Below are 24,590 nucleotides of genomic sequence, written 5' to 3'. Positions count from 1 at the left end.
GAAGAGACCATTTCTTGCTGGAGAGCTGTTGAAACATATCTGAGCTTCTCCACAGAGAATATATCTCAGTAAAATGGCAACAAGCTTTTAAATTATCTCTCCTGCAGAGTATATCTAAATTTACTCTTGTATTTTATTGCAGTATTGGTAATTGGCTTTTTCAGCCATCCCCTTTTAAACAAAAGTTCTACATATCCCCTTTTTTAAAGCTTTGGTTCTATTGAAGCTCCTTTATCTGAAGCAGTAATTTGCCTTCTTGGCTCTGCTCAGCTAACCATGCAAACTACCCCATGTTCATACTGGAAGTTGACATATAATTGCACTAGCCTACTGTAATGGTTAAGAGCCCCAAATCCCATAGGATAATGTGTAATGGCTCCCTGTCACAGCTGCATTTTGGAGTGGTAAATTCCAAACAGCACCCAGTTGAGTTTCTGAGCCAAACTATGTTACATTTATAGTGTTAGCTATTTAAAAACAAACACAAAACCAACCTGCTGAAGGTTTGGTCACTTATTGCACAAAACTTATATTTCCCAGTCAAGGAAGTTCCTTATTTCCCCCTCTTTTCAGCTATGTGAATAATTGAATAGATCTATAGTTGGGTTTGTGGTTCTTTCTTTTTTTGCAGGAGGGGGGAGGTTGGCCCACAAATTCACCAGCTACAGTTCTTCAATTAGCTGTTAAGCATCTCGCCTTAAATTAGAGACAGCTTTGAGCCATGATCTATATCTATGTAATATTTGCATGTCTTGAGGGGACAAGATTGAGTGGATTTCAGAATGTTCCAGTAATTTACACAAAAAAGGCTACATTAATATTAGAATCCATCTGGTAAAGTAATTAAAAGATTTAAATATGGAAGGGTTAAGTGAAATTGCTGCATTTTTAATTAGAGATTATACAGTTTTGTGACTAGGGATGGCTGTTAACCTTGGTTATAGCTAAAATAAAATGTTTGAAAATTATGATTACCCAGCTCATTGTGAGTCATTCTTCTTAGAATATTGCCAGGTGAGAGGTACTGGAGTGAAAGGAATTTTTAGAATGCATCCCTTCATAGTAATGCAATTATTCGTAAACTTTTTGAACTACAGTACTAGATAGATTTATTTTCTCCCTGCAGGTAGAACATGTTGCACTAGTTTAGCTTTAGGTAATAAATGCCCTGTCAGAGCTGTCTTTCCCACTGGTGTTAGTGGTTCGTTGCACCAGGGTGCCGGCCTTTCAGGGGCGCCCTAGTGAGTGGGGGAGCTGTGTGGCTTTGCCGCAGCCCCCCCTTTCCCTGCACGCCCGCCAGCTGTGCCCCACCAACTATATGGCTGGCGGGCGTGCCGTTTCCTTCCCAAGCCTCCGCAGGAGGAGATCAATCCCCCCAGAGGCTACGCAGCTTCCCTCCCAAGCCTCTGCATCTGCTAAAGATGGCCCTGCTCCCAGTCGTTGTCCTCCTCCTGCTTCCTGGCAAAAGGTGGCGCACAGCCTTCCTGGGCTGCCTTCTCGGGCTCCCCGACGCCAGAGAGCATGTCCGCCAGCACGTTTTCCTGCTTGATCGCCGCCACCATGCTGGGGATCGGGGCGTTGGGGACTTGGTGCCGCTCTGGACCCACTGTTTCAAAAAAGTCACTTTTAAATTTTCCTCTTTTCACAAAGCAGCAGCGAAGTTAGATGTGCTGGCCCTGAGAGTGAGGAGTTCTCAGGGAGGAGTTGGGCAGGGAAAGGACACTGTTGCCAAGCTTAGTGAGGAAGCGCTTCTTCTAGAAGAAGCACACTCTCATCAGCTCCAGTGGCGACGGCGGCTGTGCTTCTCAAACTCCCGTTGTCGGGAGCTGCCTGGATGGAGTGCATCAGCCACCAAACCATCAGCAAGCTAGGCCAAATGGCACGTAGGACCCCAGACTGGGTAGGACTTGCCCACAGGCCAAACAAAGTGGAGAGGGGCCTTAATACAGGCCTCCCTAAGCCTTAGCCTGCCACAGGCTCAGCAAGAGTATGGAAGATTTTGGTGATGGCTTGCAGAACTTCGGGTGTCTTCTCTGCGCTGCATGCAGTAAGTGGCAGCTGAGGGTGGCAGCAGCAAGGGTTCCTGCCTCAGGTGGCAAAATGGCTTGGGCTGTGTATCCCTCACTCAAAATTATATGAAATTTCATAGCGATAGGAGAAATAATTATGCATTCTTTTATAGAGAATGCAACATACCTTAGTATTAGAACCCGTGCTGTAGCCTGATAAAAGCGTAACCCTTTGCCATACCCTTGGCATCAAACTCTCTGACTAGCCACACACTCTGGCTCTGCAGTGAATGCTTGGGAGTGGGACTAGTCAGTGTGCAAGATCAGAGGCCCTGCTAGGTACTGGTATAACCTCTGTATAGGGCTCATACTTATTTCAGTGCTATTCTTATCTTCAGTTGGATGTATTGTTTATAGAAATCCTTTGTGAGTATTTTTGTCCGTTTTAGGTTTTTTGTGTGGCTGATCCCTGTTTGTCAATTTTTATTTTTTTAAAAAAATTAAGGATGGAACCTTGCTACCACGCTGGAGATAAAAAGTTGTGCGTAGGCACTGTTGTTTGATTAGATGATCTTAATTTGCATTTTGAGTCATATTTTGCTTTGCATGCTTGTGCATTCTTTTCAGGAAAATGAGGCACAGGCATACAGACAGACAAGGCTTAAAATAGAATTCATTTATATTGATGAGATAATTTGCAAAACTGAAATTAGTAGGTTTTTCATCATTTTGATCTGGCACCAGAAAACAGGTGAAGAGTTCTACATAGCTTTGGGTAATTTTAAGCACATTCTGTATACAAGAAGAAACAAACTAAGAATTCAAATGCTGACATCCTGCAAAATTGTGTTAGAGTTTTTTCAGAAGATTTCATTAAGGTCTAAACATTCTTGATGCACTTCTGCTACATCTGGGTGAAATTTTCCTAGCTTGAAAGTCATTGGATATATCAAAGTTCACTCAGTTGAACACCTATGTCCCACATTACTGTTCTCTCTGGCTCTAGTGCAAAAATCCACCCCTGGATTTTGAAGCCCTGTGCACGTGACCTTAGAGACAATCTAGAACTATCTTGCAATTTCTTGTGAAATACAGTACTGTAGTTTAGTTGAACGGAACTGTAGTAGGATACATGTTGCAAGTCTGTAAAATCCTGCCTTTGTCATAGCGTGTGATCGTTACCCAACCCAGTTAACCCTTCTTTAACTGATGGAAATCCTGGAGTTTCATGCAATTTAGACCAAGCCAGCCTCAACCCAACTTGAGGGTGGTAGCTATACTCAATTTCTGGTGAAGCCCAGGTGTGCACATTTGACACGCCTGTGGGTTGGCAATGGCGATTCTTCAATTCTGATGTTAGCAGGGGGGTGTATCACAAAGGAGCATCCTCATTTGCCTCTTAAGTCTTTTTGGACTAGCTGACCATTGTGGACCCTTCCAGCTTTTCAACTCTATGATTCTGTTTTAGATTCTCACCCTGTGTAGAACTTTAAAAATAGACATCCCAATTCAATATCATTCTTGGACTGCCTTGTAGTATAGAAAACAATGAATTTCTCTCTAGTTTAGAAGACTAACAGTACAATCCTAACTAGGGGTAGGCAACCTAAGACCCGTGGGCCAGATGTGGCCCAATCGCCTTCTCAATCCGGCCTGCGAATGGTCCGGGAATCAGTGTGTTTTTACATCAGTAGAATGTGTGCTTTTATTTAAAATGCATCTCTGGGTTACTTGTGGGGCATAGGAATTCGTTCATTTCCCCCCCAAAATATAGTCCGGCCTACCACATGGTCTGAGGGACAGTGGACCGGCCCACGGCTGAAAAAGGTTGTTGACCCCTGATCCTAACCATATCTACTCAGATGTACATCCTGTTGGATTAAGTGGGGGCTTACTCCCAGATAAATGTGGCTAGGATTACAGCCTTGAACTTCTCCCAAAGTTACTAATCAACAGTATCTGCTTCGACAGGGTGTGGGTGAATGGTTTTCTTCTTCTCCTGACGCAGTCATTCATATCTCTATTTCTCTCTCTCTCTCTCTCTCTCTATATATATATATATATATATTTGTTACTCATCACAGGCTTTCTGAGAAAAAGAGTATTTCATTAAACTTTCCTATGCAATGAACTTTCTAAAGCAGATCAAGTTGATAAATGCTGTAAGGAAAACAACAACAACCAATGGCCAGATCTCAGGGAGAGAGAAGGATAACAGAGCATATTCTCGCATATGTGAGAATAGTGGCTGCTTGCATTGATAAGTAATTATACACACACTTATATGGTTTACATAGAGATTTAGCATTACCATGGCTCCATAATTGGACACAATATTGTGTCAACATTTTCCTACTGAAATGTGTTTGCTTTGGCTTCTTTTTGCCTGTTTCTCAATCTGTATCTTAAAATAAAGCATCACATTAAATGGCTGTGAAAGCATTGATGAAGTTCAGTTTAAATATAAAATAATTTGTGCTGGTAAGAAAAATTTAATTATCTAAACCCCATGCAGAGCTCAGAGATAAAGATAGCATGTTGTCTTGTCTTCGGGATTGCTTATTTTAAATTGAACACGAAGCTCAGAAGGGGAATGCAGGAGTCAAGCTTATTTGGTCTACAATTTCCAAATCCTTGCATGGGCACATGCATGAAATGTGGGCCTCTTAGTGCTTAGAAGTTTGGAAAAATTGTTAAGTAATACGTACAGTATGGATAGCCAACACAAAGGTTACAAAAATTCTTTGTAGTGACTGAGGCTTCAAAGCCATTCAGCACAGTGTTCCACCCCCTGCCCCTATTCTGCAGATGTCTTCAGACTCCGTATCCTGTGAGACTTTCCCTGTTTTCACAAAGACATGGAGGAATAAAGAAGGGTAGCTGCAGGGAAGTACTGCATCATTATGGAGAAACTGTTCAGTAAGCAAATGAGAGAGAAACCTTTTTGAAAACTTGTCTATGCAACGTTTCCTTAAACTAAAGAAACATGCCATTTTATAATTGGCTTACTGCTTTTCTGCAGGAATTAAAGATAACTCATCATTAACGATCTATAAAAGTATTTTGTCAACTTAGATGCATGTCGTCACGGTCTGAAGGAATCTGATGCTTCAGCGTTTTTACCAGCATCAAATTCTTCTGTATAATGGAGGTCTTAATCAGAAATAAGTAAATCATAAGTACCCTTTCCCCTTTTAAAATATATCCCACAGCAACAAATGATCATGAGAGCTGTTATTCCCCAATCAGTATACAGTTTTGTCCATTGTTGGCAACCATGTTGACATGGTGTTTTGTATTGTTTTTAGCAGGAACGGGCATCTGTAAGAAACGTGGGGAGGGTGGATTCTCCTTTTGTACTTTTGCAGTGCAGGCTTCCTCTTCAGTCTGAATGCGTCTGTTCTGGTGGGCTTGTTTTCATGTGTGGACTTGCCATCCACTTCCCTTTTATATGCAGCTTAAATTGTTGTTTGCCATCGTCACTCTCAGAACGCAGCCTTTTCAAATGTCATTTTCATTTAAGAACTGCCCGAGTCTCTCTTAACTGAAGAAGACATACAAGAAACGGAGTCCTGGGCCAAGCCTCTTGTCTACCTTTGGCAGAACAGAGCACCAAATTTCACTGCTGAAAAGGAATACAATGCAGCTGTTGCCAATTTGGAACCCTGCTGCGCCATATGCACACTCCTGAAGCCTTACTACAAGGTAAGGAAGCTTTTCACAGTTTGAGAGGTATTTATAAACAAAAGAAACCCAAATATTTGTAGAGTGCTGCTTTGTGACAAAACTGCCGATTTTCTCTTTATCCTCTATTCCCCCCCTTTTTTTAGCAAGTAAAAGATTGAATGGTAAACGGTCCATCACTTAGCTTGTCAAAATAGATACTGTGATTCCAAGGGGTAGAGTCCAACTGCCAAAAAGCAAGGAAATGGAAATGGAGCAATTTCTGCTCTCAGTGGTAGGCTTGGTAGCTTTAGCATTGGATAAGCACACACTGGATAAGCACAACAAAGATAGCAAGGGAATGGAGATTTCCATTAACTCAGATATTTGAGACGTACAAATTCATTATACGTATTTGAGGGTATTATTCGGCTCCTCTGGACTCACCCTGTGGAGTTCATGCAAAGCTGGTTCCCATATCACACTCCCTTCCTATGCAAGCATGCAGAGAAGTGGTTAAATTGCACTATATTTATTTTTAAAGAGTACAATTTATTTCATAAATTGCATTGATTTAAGTACAGTTTTCATGGGGCAGTGTCTCTTCATTTTGCTACCTCATTTTATATCCAGGGGCTCTCCTGCTCACTGTGGAGGGCTGTAATGATTAATTTTGCATTTTCTTGACTTCTAGCGCTTAAATTGCCATTTTCCTATGGCTTGGCTGTAGAGTGTTTGCCACTGCATTTCACTGCACTTTTGGCATGCCATATACTAGTGATAGATAAGCACATATAAATGGCTATCCCCTCCCCCCAGGATTCATGCTAAAAAAATGAGAAAAATGCTGTTCTAGATCAGGCTGGTAGTGGTGACATTTTTGCCCCTCTAAAATCTTTTTCCAAATCTTGCCCAATTACACTCTTGCCACGCTCAATTCCTTATAGGTGCCCAATAGAAAACTCCCTTTATGGAACTGAAGTCCCTGCCCAGCTGGTAGATGTTGCAAAATGCTCAAACTGTCTTTCCCCCCCTTTCCTCCATTCCTACCACAACATCTCAACAATACTGGAGGTGTAGTCTCCCATCCCTAGATAGTTGCTAAGCAGGCAGGTGTAACACACCATCCAGTAACCTGATGTGAAGTGCTTCTTACCTTAATCCATGATCAGCAGGAGAGGGGGGAAACCATGCATCAAGAGTTTGTTGTGCAGTGTGATGAGGCAAAGGTCCAATACCTTCTCCTAACTAAGCTCTGACAAGAGCAGATACCATTTACTGTTGCAGAGTACAATGAGGAACAATTCCTCCTTATGTGGCAGCAGTAGTTGCAGCTCCAAAGATGAGTTTCCCAGTTTCTGGAGCTGCTGTGATTGGAATGGTTTCCTCATCATATTAAGCCATTAGACTATGGTTTAATGTGACATGCGGACCAGGCCAGTATGTGTGTGTAAGGCCTTTAAAACTGTAAAATTTAGTAATAAGAAATGAATGCAACGAAAGATTCAAATGAGTAATAAATTTAGGTTGCTTAAGCTTGACACTTAATTTTACAACTGTCAAAATACTGAAATATCTGAAACACGGGACGGATATTTTAGAAGCAATGCGACTTGGTTTTATTATTATTTAAAGAAACTTACCAAGTAAAAGAAAAAGAGCAAATTTCTTCTTTTTCAAATATGTTTTTCAGGCTGACAACCCTAATGAAGAACACTATAGTTGCTCAGCAGCAAAACAAAGAGAAGCTTTTGTGGCCAGAGAAAAGACAAAACCACTTATTCCAGAGATATGTTTTATTTATAGTGAGGAGAACACTGAAAACTATCCGTCCAATGGCTTTCTTGAAGAAGATGGAACAAGTCTGCTGATTTCGTGTGCGAAGTGTTGTGTACAGGTCCATGCAAGTAAATATAATTTCTTGACTTCAAATATTGAATGAGTGCTCTCACAAGCAGGGCCGTCTTAAGCATATCCTCTGCAGGGATCACTCTCCTCCCACAGAGGCTTGGGAAGGAAGCTGCAGCCTGCCAGCCATATGGTTGGCGGGGCGCAGCTTCCATCCTAAGCCTCTGTGGGGATCGCTGTCCTCTTGCGGAGGCTTGGGAGGCAATCTGCATGCCCGCCAGCCATATGGTTAACGGGGCACAGCTGGTGGGCATGCAGAGAAAGGGGAGGCTGCCGGCAAACTGCGCAGCTCCCCCACTTGCTGGGGCGCCCCTGAGAGACCAGCGCCCTGGCGCAATGCACCAGTAAGCCCAATAGGAAAGATGGCTCTGCTCACAAGCAAATACAGTGGTACCTCGGGTTACAGACGCTTCAGGTTACAGACTCCGCAAACCCAGAAATAGTACCTCGGGTTAAGAATTTTGCTTCAGGATGAGATGGTGGCGGGAGGCCCCATTAGCTAAAGTGGTACCTGAGGTTAAGAACAGTTTCAGGTTAAGAACGGACCTCCAGAACGAATTAAGTTCTTAACCTGAGGTATCACTGTAGCCTCCTCAATTTCTGAGTACAATTGGGGCGAGTTGCACAACCCACCTCGAGCTGGCTACCTACCTCAGTTCTGCTCTCACAGGTTGTGACTGCCTGCCTCACTCCCTGTGTCTGGCTGACAGGCAACCTCACGCACACGATGCTGTTGGTCATCTGGGGCTGGGGCTTCTCCTCCTGGAATGACAGACAGCCTCATGCAGCTGGAGAGGCATGGAGGCAGTCATGCTCTCTATGCAAGCAGCATTGGGGTGAGCAGCCAGTTCATGGTAGGCTGTGCAACACGCTCCAAGTCTCCTCAAAGAAACCGAGGAGGACCTCCTCAATTGTGCATAGGGGCCACCAATGTGGTACCCATGGGCGCCACTGTGATCAATCTTAGCTCCAGTAGCACCTGCAAAAGGTCTCAGGAGATATTGCCTTAAAAATCCAATGCATAAGAGATAGTTCTGTTTGCACTGACTCAGCCTCTCCTTCAACATGTCCACATTTTATTGGGTGCCCACCCTCCCATCTGTTTTGAACTCAGATCTCTGTGAGCAAGCATGATAGCTGTTCCGGTGCCTTTGATGTAGTGGCTGATGGGGGCTTGGCTGCACCAATTTGTGGTCATCTCTCTCTCTTTTTTTAGATGGGACAGGCATTATGCCACTCGCCCACAGCAGCCATTTTGTGTTTTCCCATGACTGCTATTATATGACTGGCAGGGGTTGGTTAGGTTGACCCCCACCAAGGGTGCAGACCCAGGGCGGTGCAAAATTCCCACCTGCCCTGCAGGGAGACAACCCTCCCTAGTTGGTTGGCAGCGAGGGAAGGGGGCACTGATTAGAAGGGTGCAAGGGATGCGGGGCACCAATATGACTCCTTACCAAGGGCACAAGGGAGCCTCCGATGACTGGTGCCCACAGTACTGCCTCAAAATTCCAAATATGCCCACTGACCCCAAAATGATAGCAACCCCTTTCCTGGTTTCTTGATATAGGGCACCTACACAATCAAACTCCTAAGATACTTTCACAAATAAGGGTGTATAGACTGTTAAGGTGTGGGCGAACATATCAGACGACACAGCGCATAGACGGCAGTGTTAATCACCATGCTGCACCAGCTCTCTGTTATGGAGAGTTATTGCTGCAGTGTTCAGATTGTATTTTACCACCTGGAAAAGTAATTGGGATTTCAAAGCTGACAGTCTAGCATAGTGAAAAGATTGTTAAAGATAACAATGCTGGTTTTAGGAATGAGAACTGTTGGTAGCATAGGTGACCTTCCAGCAGCCAGTATAACTGCTAAGCTTACTGTTGGAGAAATGCTCGTTCTTTACTTTTTTTTAATCACATACTATGCAAATGTAGTATCTTTTTTTAATAGCTAGCTTGTCTGTTTAGCTAGAAAGATAATGAAGTACAGAATCTGTTTATCATCTTAGCTCTCTCTTATTATAGGTTGCTATGGTGTTCCTTCCCATGAAATCAATGATAGATGGCTATGTTCTCGATGCAAAAGAGGAGCCTGGACAGCAGTAAGTTATGCATTTTATTTAGTTGTTGTTCACAGTGAAGACCCAACTAAACCTCCTGATCGTATGTGAAAGGGACATAAAAGTGCATTCTGCCAACCATAGCCGAGAGAAGAATTCTTATTTCTGTTTTAACTATCTTGTTATGGTTCAAATTGAATTTCTGATTGCATACTGGTACGTGGTAAACAAGATATGTGGTATAATGTCAGTGGAGAAAACAACCAACAATTAATCTCTTATCTGGAGAGAAAAAATCAGAAACAAATCATTTGCCCCTTCAGGCTTTTCTGTCAGCTGTAATGCTGCCTCTGCCAGACGGACAAAGAAGGTGCAGAACTTCTTGGTGCTTCTCATCCTCCTTGACATGGGACATCATTGTCTAATTGCTGAACACTACACAACTTCTTTCAATATTGCAGAGGCATGTCACCCTGAAAAGTGGGACCACTGATAATATCTGCCCTTGTATCTACGGGGGTTGATTGAAATTTTAGGGACGATCAGCATGCATGTACTTGATCAGAGTGGATGCCAAATGCACAGATACCAGAGTACCAGACTAAAAACCATTGCTGTGTTAACGCTGCAGGTAATCTACTCTTGCAGGGCCATTCATCCAACAAACTTCCTAGACATCATCTCGCCCTGTTCTGACCACAGTGTGCCATACAGACAGATATTGTCGGCAGCAGAGGGCTGATCAAGTACATGCATGCTGAGGAAATGGCTTCTTAATAGAAGCTTTCAATGAATAGCCTCTTAATTGTCCCTTAAACAGCCTTTTCTAATTGTCACAGTGTCAGGCTGTGCAGACATTAACACTTTAAAATGCAGCCAGGTCATTTGTTTTCTCAATTTGGATGGAAGCTGGGAGAAATGGCAATATTTCATAAGAAATTACAGGACAGATGTGGAATGTGATTAACATGTGTTCACTACTTCCCAAACCAGTGGTGGGAGCAGACTGGATATAGAGTGAACCATGTTTTCAACCTCAGTTTCTCTTCCTGCAGCGAATGGGAAAGCTTTAATACTTACTGATTTCATGACATTTTTTCTTTTCTTTTTTAATGGAAATGAGTGCCCATCTGCTATTGTTTTAAAAAATGTTGTGAAACCTGTCACAGCCCCTCCAGTGGCTATGGTGGCTCATTTACCAGAAGTAATGTATTTAACGTTAACTCTATAGTCAATTTTGACCAAACAAAGCCTCCTAGAGCAAAATATGCATCATATACATGGTGCCTGGGAGTGGCCGCTGAGACCACATAACACTGGTCTTGATAGACCTACATTGGCTCCCAGTATGTTTCCGGGCACAAATCAAAGTGTTGGTGCTGACCTTTAAAGCCCTAAATGGCCTCGGCCCAGTATACCTGAAGGAGCATCTCCACCCCCATTGTTCTACCCGGACACTGAGGTCCAGCTCCGAAGGCCTTCTGGCGGTTCCCTCACTGTGAGAAGCCAAGTTACAGGGAACCAGGCAGAGGGCCTTCTCAGTAGTGGCACCCGTCCTGTGAAACGCCCTCCCACCAGATGCCAAAGAAATAAACAGCTATCTGACTTTTAGAAGATATCTGAAGGCAGCCCTGTTTAGGGAAACTTTTAATATTTTATGAATTATTGTATTTTAATATTTTGCTGGAAGCTGCCCAGAGTGGCTGGGGAAACCCAGCCAGATGGGCAGAGCATAAATAATAAATTATATTATTATATACATCATATACCATTGATAGATTATCTATCAAACTATCATCCATACATGCAGTCGCAGGCAGGATTTGACATATAAGCAGTGGATTGCTGAAATAATTAATGAGATCGGGGCTTAGATAATAATAATGTGTTCTAAAGCAGCTAATAAAAAGGAGTAACAAAAAGCAAGGAGGGGTGGGAAGTCAAGAAGAATTTGTTTTGTTTTTAAAAAAATCTTTTTATGATGATGAGTTTTGGAATATCTTTGGAGGCTTAATAAAAAGTGTGTGTGTGTGTAGTTGTGGGGAATGGCAAGTTTGACCTTTTATTGATTACCTTGGTAGTGGTACAGCTGATTATCTGTTTCATATTTTTTATATTTAATTGATTGAAGTATGTTGCCTATTTATATTGTAAATTTTATTCAGACTCTGGTGCGTGGCAATGAATGAATGAACAGGTGGTCCAACTACCACAAAACCCTATAAAACCACTTGACTGTAGGCATAAATAGGATGAGTGTGCACATTGCAGTCAACATTACTTCTACCATACCACTTTCTGCTCTCAGGGGGAGATAGACGCTCTAATCTATCTCCAGTCTAAATGAGACATCTCCCTATTCCCTGAGGGGCTGGTGGCACAAAACTCTCCCTGTGTATATGTTGAGTGAATTTTTTTCTTAACTTGATAAATTATAAGAGAATCAATCATGTACAAGTCTGTGTATGTACAATTTTCAGAGATTCTTTGCAAGATGGGCACTGAATTCAGCTTTCATTCAGCTTGTAACAAACAAATTCCTAGCCCCAAGAGTAATGAGAGGATATGGACAATTCCTGATGACAGCTCAGAAATTAAAGGGTTTGCTCTTTTTCCAGTTTTAGCGTTTCCTATTTTGTAATAATAATCTTGTGTTCCCATGGCTTTCCTTAACCGGGACTCCCCATCCCAAACTCTCTGAGACTTTTTGATGGCCATCCTGTCTCCTACTTGAATTGGGAACATTGCCAAACATCAGCAAAAAAGACTATAGAGAAGCTTTTCAAAATACATACCATTTGACTTCCTCTCACCTCCGATCAGCCTCACTATACTAGAATATATTGTTGCTTCTCACACCAGTGCAATTTCTTACTATTTTATGAAAAATAAAAGAGAAAGGTAGAGTGAACAGGTTGGAGGAGTAGATAATGTAAGCAGGTTTCTCCCCCTATTTTTTTTTATTCCTTGTAGCTGTTGGTAAAGAACAAAACAGGAGGTAGCAGATATGGTGTGCATATTAACCAAGGCAGGGAAATAAAATGGCAAATACCAATTTGGAACAGATTATTACAAAAATAGTGATTCACATATATAGGTAGTTCAGTGTTTGCTCAGTGAATTGCTATTAAAATGTGCCCAGAGTCAATTTCTGTATCTGTAATATGTTTTCATTTTAGCAGGGTAGGCATTCTTTCCAGGCAAAATTGAATTTTTCCTCTCTTGCTGGCCACCAGAGAAAATTGTGAAAGGTTCCTTATCAGGCAATCAGAAGTTCCAGGACTTATAAAACTGCTTTTGTTGCAGCTCCTGCAGAGTTGCGGGTGGGTGTAAAGGGGAGGGGGAATGGCAAAAGTCAATCCCGGGAACTGACAGGGTGTCTTTTAAGTCAGAACGTAATTATCAGTTCAGTTCAGTGAACAGAGTTAGACAGCACGGCTGCTTTAGCAACAAGTTTGCCGGTTTTCTTTCAGCGAAGGGACAGGTGTGGCGCCTCAGCATTAGCAACGACAATTAAAATGAGTTTCATTGTGTGGGCAGCCTGAATATGTTCAGCGTGGTAAGGGCTGTCAATGAACCCAGATCTATCTTGACTAACAAGGTTTTTGCCTTCTCAAATTAGAACGCAGTCCTGGAGATATGTCATATACTTACTGGTAATCTGGGTTTAGGGTCATTGCTTTTAATGCTAGAACCTCAAATTCAAGGGTGATCTATGCTACTATCTATTGTTTGTTAGTCTGGATCCGGGACCAATAAACATAGGGACCCTTTCTCATTAGTGCACGGTTGCCTACCCTCTCCAGCTTACTTGTGGAAGCCATTGTTTCATGCTTCTTCCACTTCATGTCCAAGCAGAGAGAAGTTCTGGAGGGCAGCAGTACCAGTGTATGGCTTCCTTTGGAGAGAGAGATAATTGGAAACTTATCTTGTGCTCCATTGTTTGTTAATATATAAATATGGGGTACACATGTGTAAATTTAGCAAAAGAAAGAATATATGTTTTTCTTCTTAGTTAAATTTGCTATCTATCTATCTATCTATCTATCATCTATCTATCTATCTATCATCTATCTGTATATTTAAAAAAACAAATATAGGTGGAGCATAGGTTGAGGCAAGCAGCACAATGTTCCTACCAGGCAGCAGGCCTGCCACCTCTCATCAGATCCCTGGAGAGAGACATCATATGCCCCAAGGTGCTTTCAGTGAATATTGCGCCTCTCTCTTACAGTGTCAAAGGAGCTTCTGTTTTTTTTTTAAATAAATTTTTTATTGGTTTTCCAACATAAATTAAACACATTACAATTCACAATACATAGACAAACAAACATATAAACACGTATAATTTCATAACCTCTTTTTCTTAAGCCTTATTTCACCGACTTCCCCATGCCTCCCTTTTCTGCATCCCTGTTTTAAAATTTTCCAGCAACCCCTGATTTCAATTAACTTATAATTCACTTTCTTTAATCCTTCTTCTCTTACCCAATCATTTACCGCTGCAATTCTGTTTTACATTACCCATGACATTTTAGCACTCATTAATTTTACAACAGTTCTTAAGATAAACTTTATATTTCTTCCAATCTTCTTCCACCGTCTCTTTCCCTTGGTCACGGATTCTGCCCGTCATCTCAGCCAGTCCCATATAGTCAATCACCTTCGTCTGCCACTCTTCCAGCGTGGGTAGTTCTTGTGTCTTCCAATACTTTGCTAAAAGAACTCTTGCTGCTGTTGTAGCATACATAAAGAACGTCCTATCTTTCCTTGACACCAATTGGCCCACCATGCCCAGGAGAAAAGCCTCTGGTTTCTTATGAAAGGTACACTTAAGAACCTTCTTAATTTCATTATAGATCATTTCCCAGAAGACCTTAATCCTTGGGCACGTCCACCAAAGGTGGTAGAAAGTACCTTCCGTTTCATTGCATTTCCAGCATTTATTATTGGGCAAATGATAGATTTTTGCAAGCTTGACTGGGGTCATGTACCACCTATAAATCATTTTCATAATATTCTCTCTTAAGGCATTACATGCCGTAAACTTTATACCAGTGGTCCATAACTGTTCCCAGTCAGCAAACATAATGTCATGACCAATGTCTTGTGCCCATTTAATCATAGCTGATTTAACCGTTTCATCTTGTGTATTCCATTTCAACAGCAAGTTGTACATTCTTGACAAATTCTTAGTATTGGGTTCTAACAATTCTGTTTCTAATTTTGATCTCTCCACCTGAAAGCCAATTTTCCTGTCTTGTTTAAATACTCAAAAGAGCTTCTGTTGCTTCTCTCTCTCTCTCTCTCTCTCTCTCTCTCTCTCTCTCTCTCACACACACACACACACACACATGCAATGCACCTATCTACAGTGGTACCTCGGGTTACATATGCTTCAGGTTACATATGCTTCAGGTTACAGACTCCACTAACCCAGAAATATTGCCTCAGGTTAAGAACTTTGCTTCAGGATGAGAACAGAAATCGTGCGGCGCAGCGGCAGCAGGAGGCCCCATTATCTAAAGTGGTGCTTCAGGTTAAGAACAGTTTCAGGTTAAGAACAGACCTCCAGAATGAATTAAGTTCTTAACCCGAGGTACCACTGTACGTTCATACACTCCTCACTTAAGTAAGAGGTGAGGTGTCTCAAAACCCTCAATGTTCAGATTTGAAAGATCTCCAAAGGATAATCTGCCATTGAGAAAACACAAATCACTCATCCTTTCCCACTAGCTAGTCATCTGTTTAACAAAAGAAAGTTGTCCAGGCACTGTGACCCTGTATCTCTTTAGTTTATAGTACCACAATGGCACGGGGGACGTGGGTGGCGCTGTGGGTAAAACCTCAGTGCCTAGGACTTGCTGATCGCAAGGTCGGTGGTTCGAATCCCCGCGGCGGGGTGAGCTCCCGTTGTTCGGTCCCAGCTCCTGCCCACCTAGCAGTTCAAAAGCACCCCTAAGTGCAAGTAGATAAATAGGTACCGCTTTATAGTGGGAAGGTAAACGGCATTTCCGTGTGCGGCGCTGGTGCTGGCTCGCCAGATGCCGCTTAGTCACGCTGGCCACGTGACCTGGAAGTGTCTCCGGACAGCGCTGGCTCCCGGCCTCTTGAGTGAGATGAGAGCGCAACCCTAGAGTCGGACACGACTGGCCCGTACGGGCAGGGGTACCTTTACCTTTACCACAATGGCACAGGCTATTTCAGGAATTACACATATGAATCATCAGTGTGAAGAAAGTGTAACCTTAATATTTGTAGCCAAGACATATTTAAGGGGAAGAACAAGGAAGTAAAAAAGCCACAAACTAACAGCAACAAAAAGCACAGATGTTGAAAACAGGTAGAAAAAAAAAGTATCCTCGGCTCTAGAAGCAAACAACTATTTCCCCCCCTTGCTGCTGGTAGCACATGCAAGCCAGTTTTATAAACAGACTTATTAGTTCAAGCCATAGCAAAGCTTTCTGATCACACTAGCAACGCATGCAGATCAATGACCTTCTGGTCAGTCAAAATACTCAGCTTTGCCAGCGAAGATACCAAAGTCGCTTTAAGACCTGCTTTTATAGTCTAAAACTCTACTACACAATTCGAAAGGGCTGACAAAGTGAACTTCAAGAGATTTAAACTCAGTCCTTGGAATCACATAAATCTGTAGATTTATATTGCATTTGAAATTTTTCCTCCAGCAAACGTAGCATCAGGAAGAACAGGGAGATCTGAATTGGTGCAATCAGCTCCTGCTTTCAAGGAAATATTTATCCTTCTGTTGGACAAAGAACAATGACTTGATTAGAGGCTATAATTAGCTCAATGAGTGCTAGTTTTGAATTTGCATCGCGCAGATGCAGACTGGAAAGGCAGGAGGTAAATCTTGAGATCACAGTAGACAAGTGTGTAGCACCACTCGTGATATGTAGCATCAAACACAATTACAGAAGCATTGCTTTCTAACCCTTACTCCTCTTCCTGTTCATGTTCATTTTAGAAGTGACAGCTGCAGATAAGCAGAATGCCAAAGTTACCTATGATTGAGTACTTTGACTTCCTATAGCCATCACCCCAGGCATTCCCTTCGGCAAAGCTTGCAACACCTCATTTCAACTCCTGCATCATTCAGGATGTGTCACACCCACTCATAAGATTATGCACATTTTTATGTTAACTCTGCACTATTTGCTGTGTGACTAATAATAATAGTTGAGACAGAAGAAGAGTGACATTGAATCCATCTTTGTTATGGCGCCGCTTAAACAACAACAGAAAAGGTGGATGCATCATCCCAAGAAATGAAAAGACCCAAAGAGGTTTAATAATTCATCTGTCTTGCACTTGAATGCGAAACTATATCCTCACATAGCTTCTTGATTGAGAATAAATGCCTCATTAATCTTAAAACATTTTGAGCAGAAACTGCTAGTAAAGTCAGGAAGAATAATGACTGACATTTGAGGGAATGTTGCATACTGTACAACATGTAGGATTGAAAGTGTCCTTCTGGTACACTGCTCAAACAGCGAGCGCCTTAGTTTTATTTCACAAAGCTAAAATGCTTAGAGGAAAATAAAAATATAAGAAGCTAATTATGCTAAATATAACCAAGTGACTGAAAATCAGCCACATGGTTAAAGGAAAGAACCACTACCTTTAATGTCCTTAGCTATTTTCAAAAAAAATCATTTGCTCTTCATAATACCGAGCAGAAGGTACGAAATGGTGAATATAAACAAAACATCTTCAGCTCCTTAAAATAGTAAGGGAACAATGCCTATAATAAAACAGAATTCTAAAAATAAAATCCCCATTCTAATTTTGAGAAGAGTATAAAAAAAGACTTCAGCCTATCGGCTTCCAGTCATTCTCAAAAGATCCTCAGATGGCTCCTAATTTGGTATTGGGGCAAACAACTGTATGCATCAACTGGCTTTTTAGCAGTATGGTGGAGGGACAGAAGAAATTTTTGCAAAAATGGCTTTTCATACAGGAGAGTCTCACCTTTTCCACTGACTAAAGAAGAAGAATCTTGGCTTTTACTCCATGTGGGAAGGGAAAATAGGTAGACTGGCAGGAATCCCAGTTAGGACAGTCAAGCACAGGGGCTGTCAAACTAAGACCCGGGGGCGGTATGCCTCCCCAGGCTCGTAAATCTGGCCTATAGACCCTGCCTCCCGCTCGGTCAGTCCCCGCGTGCTGAAGTCGCCTCGCCGTGCGGGGACTGACTTCCGCGACGCTGGCACAGCTTCTTGGTGGGCGGCAACACTGGCACAATTTCGGATTGGCTGCAGGAAGGTCCTGCAGCCAATCTGAAGCCGCAGACAGCTCTGGGCAGGCGGTGACCCTGGCGCCGAGACATGCTCCTGAGCGCGCGTAGAGTGCGTTCCTCCTCCAGGTCTGGAGACAGCTGTGGGACTGGCTTGCAGGGTATTTATATTTTTCAGAATATAGTCCGGCCCCCCACAAGGTCTGAGGGACGGTGGACCGGCCCCCTGATGAAAAAGTTTGCTGACCCCTGGTCAAGCAGCTCAGGGCAACACAAGAATAGGCCTTTTCTACAGTGGCTTCCTCTTTGTGGAATGCCCTCCCCAGGGTGGCTCACCTGGCACCATCATGTCGTATCTTAAGGTGCCAGGTGAAACCAGGCCTTGGCTGTCAAACAATCAGTGGCCTTTTAAATGCGTGTGGGATATTATTCTTATTCATTATTCATTTTGTGTTTTTATGTTTTAAAGCACCCTGTGATGAAGGAATGAAGGGCAGAGTAGAAATATAATGAATAAGAATTATCAGAATTGTGGTATGATGCAGATGCAGTGAGAATCCGAGGAAAATACATACAGAATGCTTTCCAAACTGCTTACCCATGCAATCCTGCTCTCCTTTTAATTATATTTTCATCATCAGAAATGTTGATAATGTATAAATGAACATGATTTGTAGGCAGAGGGTTTTTTCGTTTTTTACTTTACTGCTAAAATGTAAGTTTCTGATAAGGGCATACAGCGTCGTCGTCAAAGAAACACTGATGTACAACAAATCTAAAGAATTCTAAGCTATGAGAATGGTATCGAGTTAACTTTTTAGACAGATGGCCATATATTGTTAAGAACAGATCGTACACTACCTTTCTCTAGTATGACATTACTTCCTGCTTATTCTAACAGAAATGCTTCAAATGTATTGATTTTTTTTTGAAAGGCATAATAATAATGCTATTAAAGGGACCCAATTGACATGTGTCAGGACAAACTGTTTGAAACTACTCTGTTTCTTTCTGCACTTGCAGAAGACGAGACTTTCAGCCCACATAGAATATGGGTTAAAACAAGAAATTGTACATTTTAAACAAAGAGTTTAAGACAATTTTTATGTAATCTTTCTTAAACACACGGGACCCCCCCTTCTGAAAATACCAATGGAATTACCACCATTTCTAGCAGAATGAAGTCAGTGGGGACAACCTTGTGAAAATGTCATTCTGTCTACTATATTTAAGGTTATGTCAGCTTTTCCACTGCAAACCTGTTTACAGAAAGTGATAACGGATCCATAAAGTTTCATTCCATGCTGTAGGCAAATACACACAATTGGTAGGCTGTAGGAGGCCCCCCCCTCAAAGAAAGCTCCAAAGACTGCTTATTTATTTAATGGAATATAGTAAGACACAGAAAATATTTCATCACTAGGATGGTTTCTGAATTTTTCTTCTCGTGCAGCTGCCAGAAAAACAATTGACAAAAAAAAAATCAATTTGCTGTGAGAATCATGCTTACTTGTTTTTTTTTGCGTGTGTTCATTTTAATAGACTCTCTGCACATTTACACTCCATAAACTTCATAGCTTTTAATGAGGCTATTTAAGTTGAAGATTATGCTCAGATATAATCACTATAGCATGTGCTTGATGAGGAGATGACCTTCTGACCTGATCTGATAAGATATGCTTGTAGAGAAAACTGAATCTATTCTGCAGCACTTGAAAAGGATGCACCTTTTAGGAGCACTTATCTGACAATGATAGCAATTACGAAGGTCAGGTCTTTTTGTCATGGGTGGCAGAGGTAGGTTGCCTTAATACACAATTAACTGGATACGTAATCTGTCACTTCTCGTCTTCCAAGCATACAAAATACATTTGCCCGACACACACACACAGACACAGTGCCCCAGCCACTTTGGGCGGCTTCCAACATATATAAAAACATAATAAAACATTAAACATTTAAAAACCTTCCCTATACAGGATTGCTTTCAGACGGCTCAGGGGTCGGATAAATCCATACCATCCAACATTTCTCCAGTGAAAATAGGGACATCCTAAGGAACATCCTAGGGACGCGGGTGGCGCTGTGGGTTAAACCACAGAGCCTAGGACTTGCTGATCAGAAGGTCAGCGGTTCGAATCCCCATGACGGGGTGAGCTCCTGTTGCTCGGTCCCTGCTCCTGCCAACCTAGCAGTTCGAAAGCACATCAAAGTACAAGTAGATAAATAGGTACCGCTCCGGCGGGAAGGTAAATGGCGTTTTCGTGCACTGCTCTGGTTCTCCAGAAGCGGCTTAGTCATGCTGGCCACATGACCCGGAAGTTGTACGCTGGCTCCCTCGGCCAATAAAGCGAGATGAGCGCCACAACCCCATAGTCGGTCACGACTCGACCTAATGGTCAGGGGTCCCTTTACCTGTACTAAGGAACATCCTAAGGGACATTTCAGGATCAAATCAGAAACTACTTCTGGGTTAGCGCCAACGGCGAATGGCGGAGTTCCTCTGACCGGAGGAACTGGCTTCGTGGAAACTGGGTCTTCCCGCCGCGGCGAAGGTGGGGACCCGCTAGAAATCCCAGGTGGAGGAAGCCTGGGAACGTGGGGTTCGGCAGGGCACCAGGAGCGCCTCCCCTACTCGCGGGGAACCCCATTTTGGGGCTCTGGAGCGAAGTGGGGTGAGCGGCGCGGTGCTGTGAACTGATTGCTACTTTCACGGAGGGAAGCCGCATAGCCATTGCCGGAGAGCGCTGACTTTTTCCTGTGGACAATTGGACTCTAAACAAGTACCCGTGAGTAGAAACGGAAAATTGGATCAAGAAACATTCTAATTTGGCATTGAAGCGGGAAGGTTTAAAACAGGAAGTCCGCCTTCTGCTTTTTGTAAATAGACTGAAGCAAAAACCTTGTAAGCTAATAGCCTGGAAAGTCGTTTGTAAAGGACGAAATCTCCTTCATTTATAACCACTAAAACCCCCTTGGAAGCAGGAGAAAAGGGGGGGGGGGAATTTTGACTGTTCAAGCCTGCAGGAGAAAGAGTAAAAGAAAAGTAAGTTTACACCGTCTCAAACCTGGGAACGGGGTGTCAGAGACAGAAATTGTCGGAGACGTTCATTGACTGTGAATGGAACATTTTGACAGATAGCTAAAGAAAGAGAAACAAACTGATTCCAATGTTGCCTTTTGCATCCTAAAGAAACAAAATATTTGAAAAATGAAAGTAACTTTCCTTTGTTGGATATGTTTTAAAAAGATGGACACAAATAGAAATTGTCTCCTCTAGAGGGAGCTTGTTAAATTGTAGCTGCAGTCCACTAGGGGACTTTACAGCTGTGAGATTAAGATCGTGGGACCAGTCTTCTGACCTTGAATAAAAATGTGTTGGGAGGAAGTCTTGGTGCTGGCTTTTTGTAAAACAAATGCTTTGCTGGAGCATTTGCATGAGAAGATGGATCTGATGAATGAGAAGTTGGACTTGAGGACTGTTGTAGTCAGTAAATGTGGACAAATAGGGAATACTGACACAGAAATTATACAGGGACCAACTCAGGAAACTGGTTCGACTGGGCAAGTGCAAGGGCAGATGATAATGGAGGAGGTGGCGGATGCACCTCAAGTAATGCAAATGGAGAGATCCGAGGCCCTGCAGGAGCATAAGCTGTTGTCTTTGAAGATTGAATTTGGAGTGGGCCAGGGGGAGCCTGGAGCTGAGGAGGCTCTTAACTTTGGAGGGACTTTGAAATATGCTGTTACCTATTTTCTGGATCACATTGATGACTGCGGGGAGTGGGACTGTGGGGAATGGGCTGGTCTGATGAGGGGAGATGGAAATAACTATCGGCTGGAATCCCCCAGAGATCTACTCCTCAAGGAGAAAGGAAAGAAATTAAGAAAGAGACCAACAAAAGACAAGGAAAAGTGCAAGTATAAACAACAAGAAGAAAATCTGCAGAAGGGGCATGGAAGAGACTTAAGGGCCTCAGACATAAGATCACCAGGTTGATGGACTGGATGGAATGGACAGTAAGGACTGACATAACCCGAGACCAGGAAGAAGGGACGTTGGATGAAAATTAGAAGAAAGTCTATAAAGAAAAATTTTTATTTTGGGAATTAGGGTAAAATTAATGAATATTAGGGAAAATGTTGGAATGAAACTATCTGGCTTTAGTAGAAATGATATAAGGAGTTATGTATAAATAAGTATTAAGTTTTAAGGTATTTTATGGTAAGATAAGGTTAAACAAATTAAGGCAAATTGAATAACAGAATATAGTGAAAGATGGAAAGGATTTGCTGAGTTAATTAATAGGCTAGACTGTCAAGTTAAATTATTCAAATAAAAATTGAGAAAGATGGAAAGAATTTGCTGAAATAATTAATTAAGCTAGAATACAAAAAGGGAGGTGTGAGGAGGTCAAGGAAATAAGCAAATGAAAGATGTAATATGGGAGGACTTCCGGGTTGGCGCCATTGTTTAATGGCGGATTCCCTCCGAGCTCCGGAGGGAATCGGCTCCGTAGCGTCTGGGTCTGGCCGCTGCGGCGAAGCGGAGACCCTTAAAATCACAGGCGCGGATGCCTGTGAACACAGAGACTCGGCGGGCACCATTTGCGCCCCCCCAATCCGCGACGGAGCCTTTTTAAAGGCTTCGGAACGGAGGCAGGGTGAGGCGTGGTGCTGAGAGTACTCCCTCGCCTACGGAGTGAAGCCATTGACAGAGAGCGCCAACTTCTTCTAAGATCGACTGGACTCTAAAACATCAACCCGTGAGTAATACAGAGATTGGAACCTTAAAAAACCTTTAATTTTGGATTTGGAACGAGCGGGAAGGGGCTAAAAAGGAAGTCCACCCCCCCTCTTTGTAAACAATTTAAAGCAAAGGACTGGGCAGCTAAGGTCGAGAGAATCTGTTTCTTGTTTTTTTTTAATAAAAGATCCTGACTTCACGGTTTTGACATTATAAGAAGATTTACTGGAGGATAAAAGGAATTTTGGGAGCTGAAATTTCACCCCCCCCTAGACCCGGGAACGTCCTATGAGAAAGCCTGTTGCATTGAAGATTTTGACAGCTGTCAAGTGAGCTGTTAGTCAGCTAGTTGTCAGCTGGAAAAAGAGAACATTGTTTCTGCTGTTTTTGCTGGTTTATCCGGTATAACTTGTTGAAAATAAGGAGGGCTGATACAAAATAACTGGACTTTTGGTTTTGAGCTGAAAGGAATATTAAGGAACTAAAATCCCCCTAGAGGGGTAATAGGGACACTACATCACAAAAATGGCTGGAGTATGTAAAATCCAAGCAGAATTAGACAGAGCACTCGTTCTCTTGGGAAACTTGCAAGATGAATACAATGCTTTGTCTACAGAGGTATCACTACTACACTGGACAGTAAACAACAGTTTTGAGCCTGATAAGGACTTGAAACAGGAAGCCTATTTAACTGAACAAATAAATGAAACTGAAAGTGTAGATACGATGGAGCAATATGTTGTTTTTGAAGAAAATGAAGGAGGAGCTGGAGGTTTGCAGGAGTTGAAGGAGAGTTACAACATGAGGCCTGACATGATGATAAAAAAGGACAATAAAAATTGGATGCGGAAAGCCTGGTCTGAATGGGAGTCTGGAAAATGGAGAGATCCCCTTTGGAGGAGATCTGAAGACCTGAGGATTATAAATTTGTTGAAGGTGAAAGCTGGAGCTTTGGGGACATCTGGATCTGAAAGAAATTTGAAACAAGAGTTGGAGCACCCCATAGGCTTTGCTTTTAAGTATGGAGGACTGGCTGGAAGCAACATGGATTCTGTTGGGCCGGAGCCCCTCCGAGACTTGGGGCTTAACATCAAGGACTATCAAAGAGACCGGCAGAAAGGAACTGAGAGAGATATAAGGGCCTCGGACGTGAGATCTCCAGGCTAAATAAATAACATAAAGACTGATGGATATTGGTTGGGGACTGGAACCGGGAAAAGGGTGGGTGGAGGTTGGGAATCCAAAGGGTACATAAGGATAATTTGCTTTTTATATTTTGTTAGTGGTAAGGAAATTGGGTAAATCGTGGAAGGGAAATTTTGGTCGACTTTAGGAAAAAGGTTTAAGAATAATTAATGAGGTATAAGTATTGATATGTAATTTTAATAAGGTAAAATTGGTTTTTTCTTTTTAAATTATTTGAAAATAAGGCTGTTAAAAATAAATTGAGGAAATGGAAAAAAGAAGTAAAGTAAAATAATAGTATGTTAGAACAAATGTTTAAGCTAAGGTGAAGAAATAAGTTAAGGACTTGCTGAATTGACAATTTAAATTGGAATACAAGAAGGGGAGGTGTGAGGAGGTCTGAGAAAGAAGGTTAAGGATAATAAGTATCAGAAACTTTATGTGTTTTTTCTATTTTTCTGTTTAGTTTTGAATATTATGTATTTTTGTGTTTTTTGTTTTTTTTGTTTTTTGTTTAACTTGGTTTATTTCTTGTTTTTGTTTGTTGTGTGTTTCTTGAAAATACCAATAAATATTTAATAAAAAAAAAAATGAAAGATGTAATATGGGATTTGTATTTTTCTTTTTTGTTGTGGTGTTGTTGTATTGGTTTTTATGTATTTTTTCTTCTTTTTTGTTGTTGTTTTTCTTCTCTCTTCTGTATTCTTGAAACTCTGAATAAATTTAAAAAAAACCAAAAACAAATCAGAAACT

At 42.0% G+C, this 24,590-nt stretch overlaps 1 protein-coding gene across 2 annotated transcripts in view; it reads left to right on the top strand.

The window, feature by feature from the left end:
- Window positions 1–24,590, top strand: part of KDM4C (lysine demethylase 4C) — a 190,452-nt gene that overhangs the window by 101,476 nt on the left and 64,386 nt on the right. For both annotated transcript variants that reach the window (XM_053372018.1, XM_053372015.1), the window contains 3 exons: window positions 5,533–5,714; window positions 7,366–7,579; window positions 9,611–9,687. In XM_053372018.1, coding sequence (XP_053227993.1) covers window positions 5,533–5,714; window positions 7,366–7,579; window positions 9,611–9,687 — 473 coding nt within the window. The remainder of the gene's footprint in view (window positions 1–5,532; window positions 5,715–7,365; window positions 7,580–9,610; window positions 9,688–24,590) is intronic.

This window comes from Podarcis raffonei, chromosome 17 (assembly GCF_027172205.1).
Source record: "Podarcis raffonei isolate rPodRaf1 chromosome 17, rPodRaf1.pri, whole genome shotgun sequence".
NCBI classification, from domain to species: domain Eukaryota; kingdom Metazoa; phylum Chordata; class Lepidosauria; order Squamata; family Lacertidae; genus Podarcis; species Podarcis raffonei.
The sequence above is the reverse complement of the archived record's forward strand: the minus strand, read 5'-3'. Positions and strand labels throughout refer to the sequence as shown.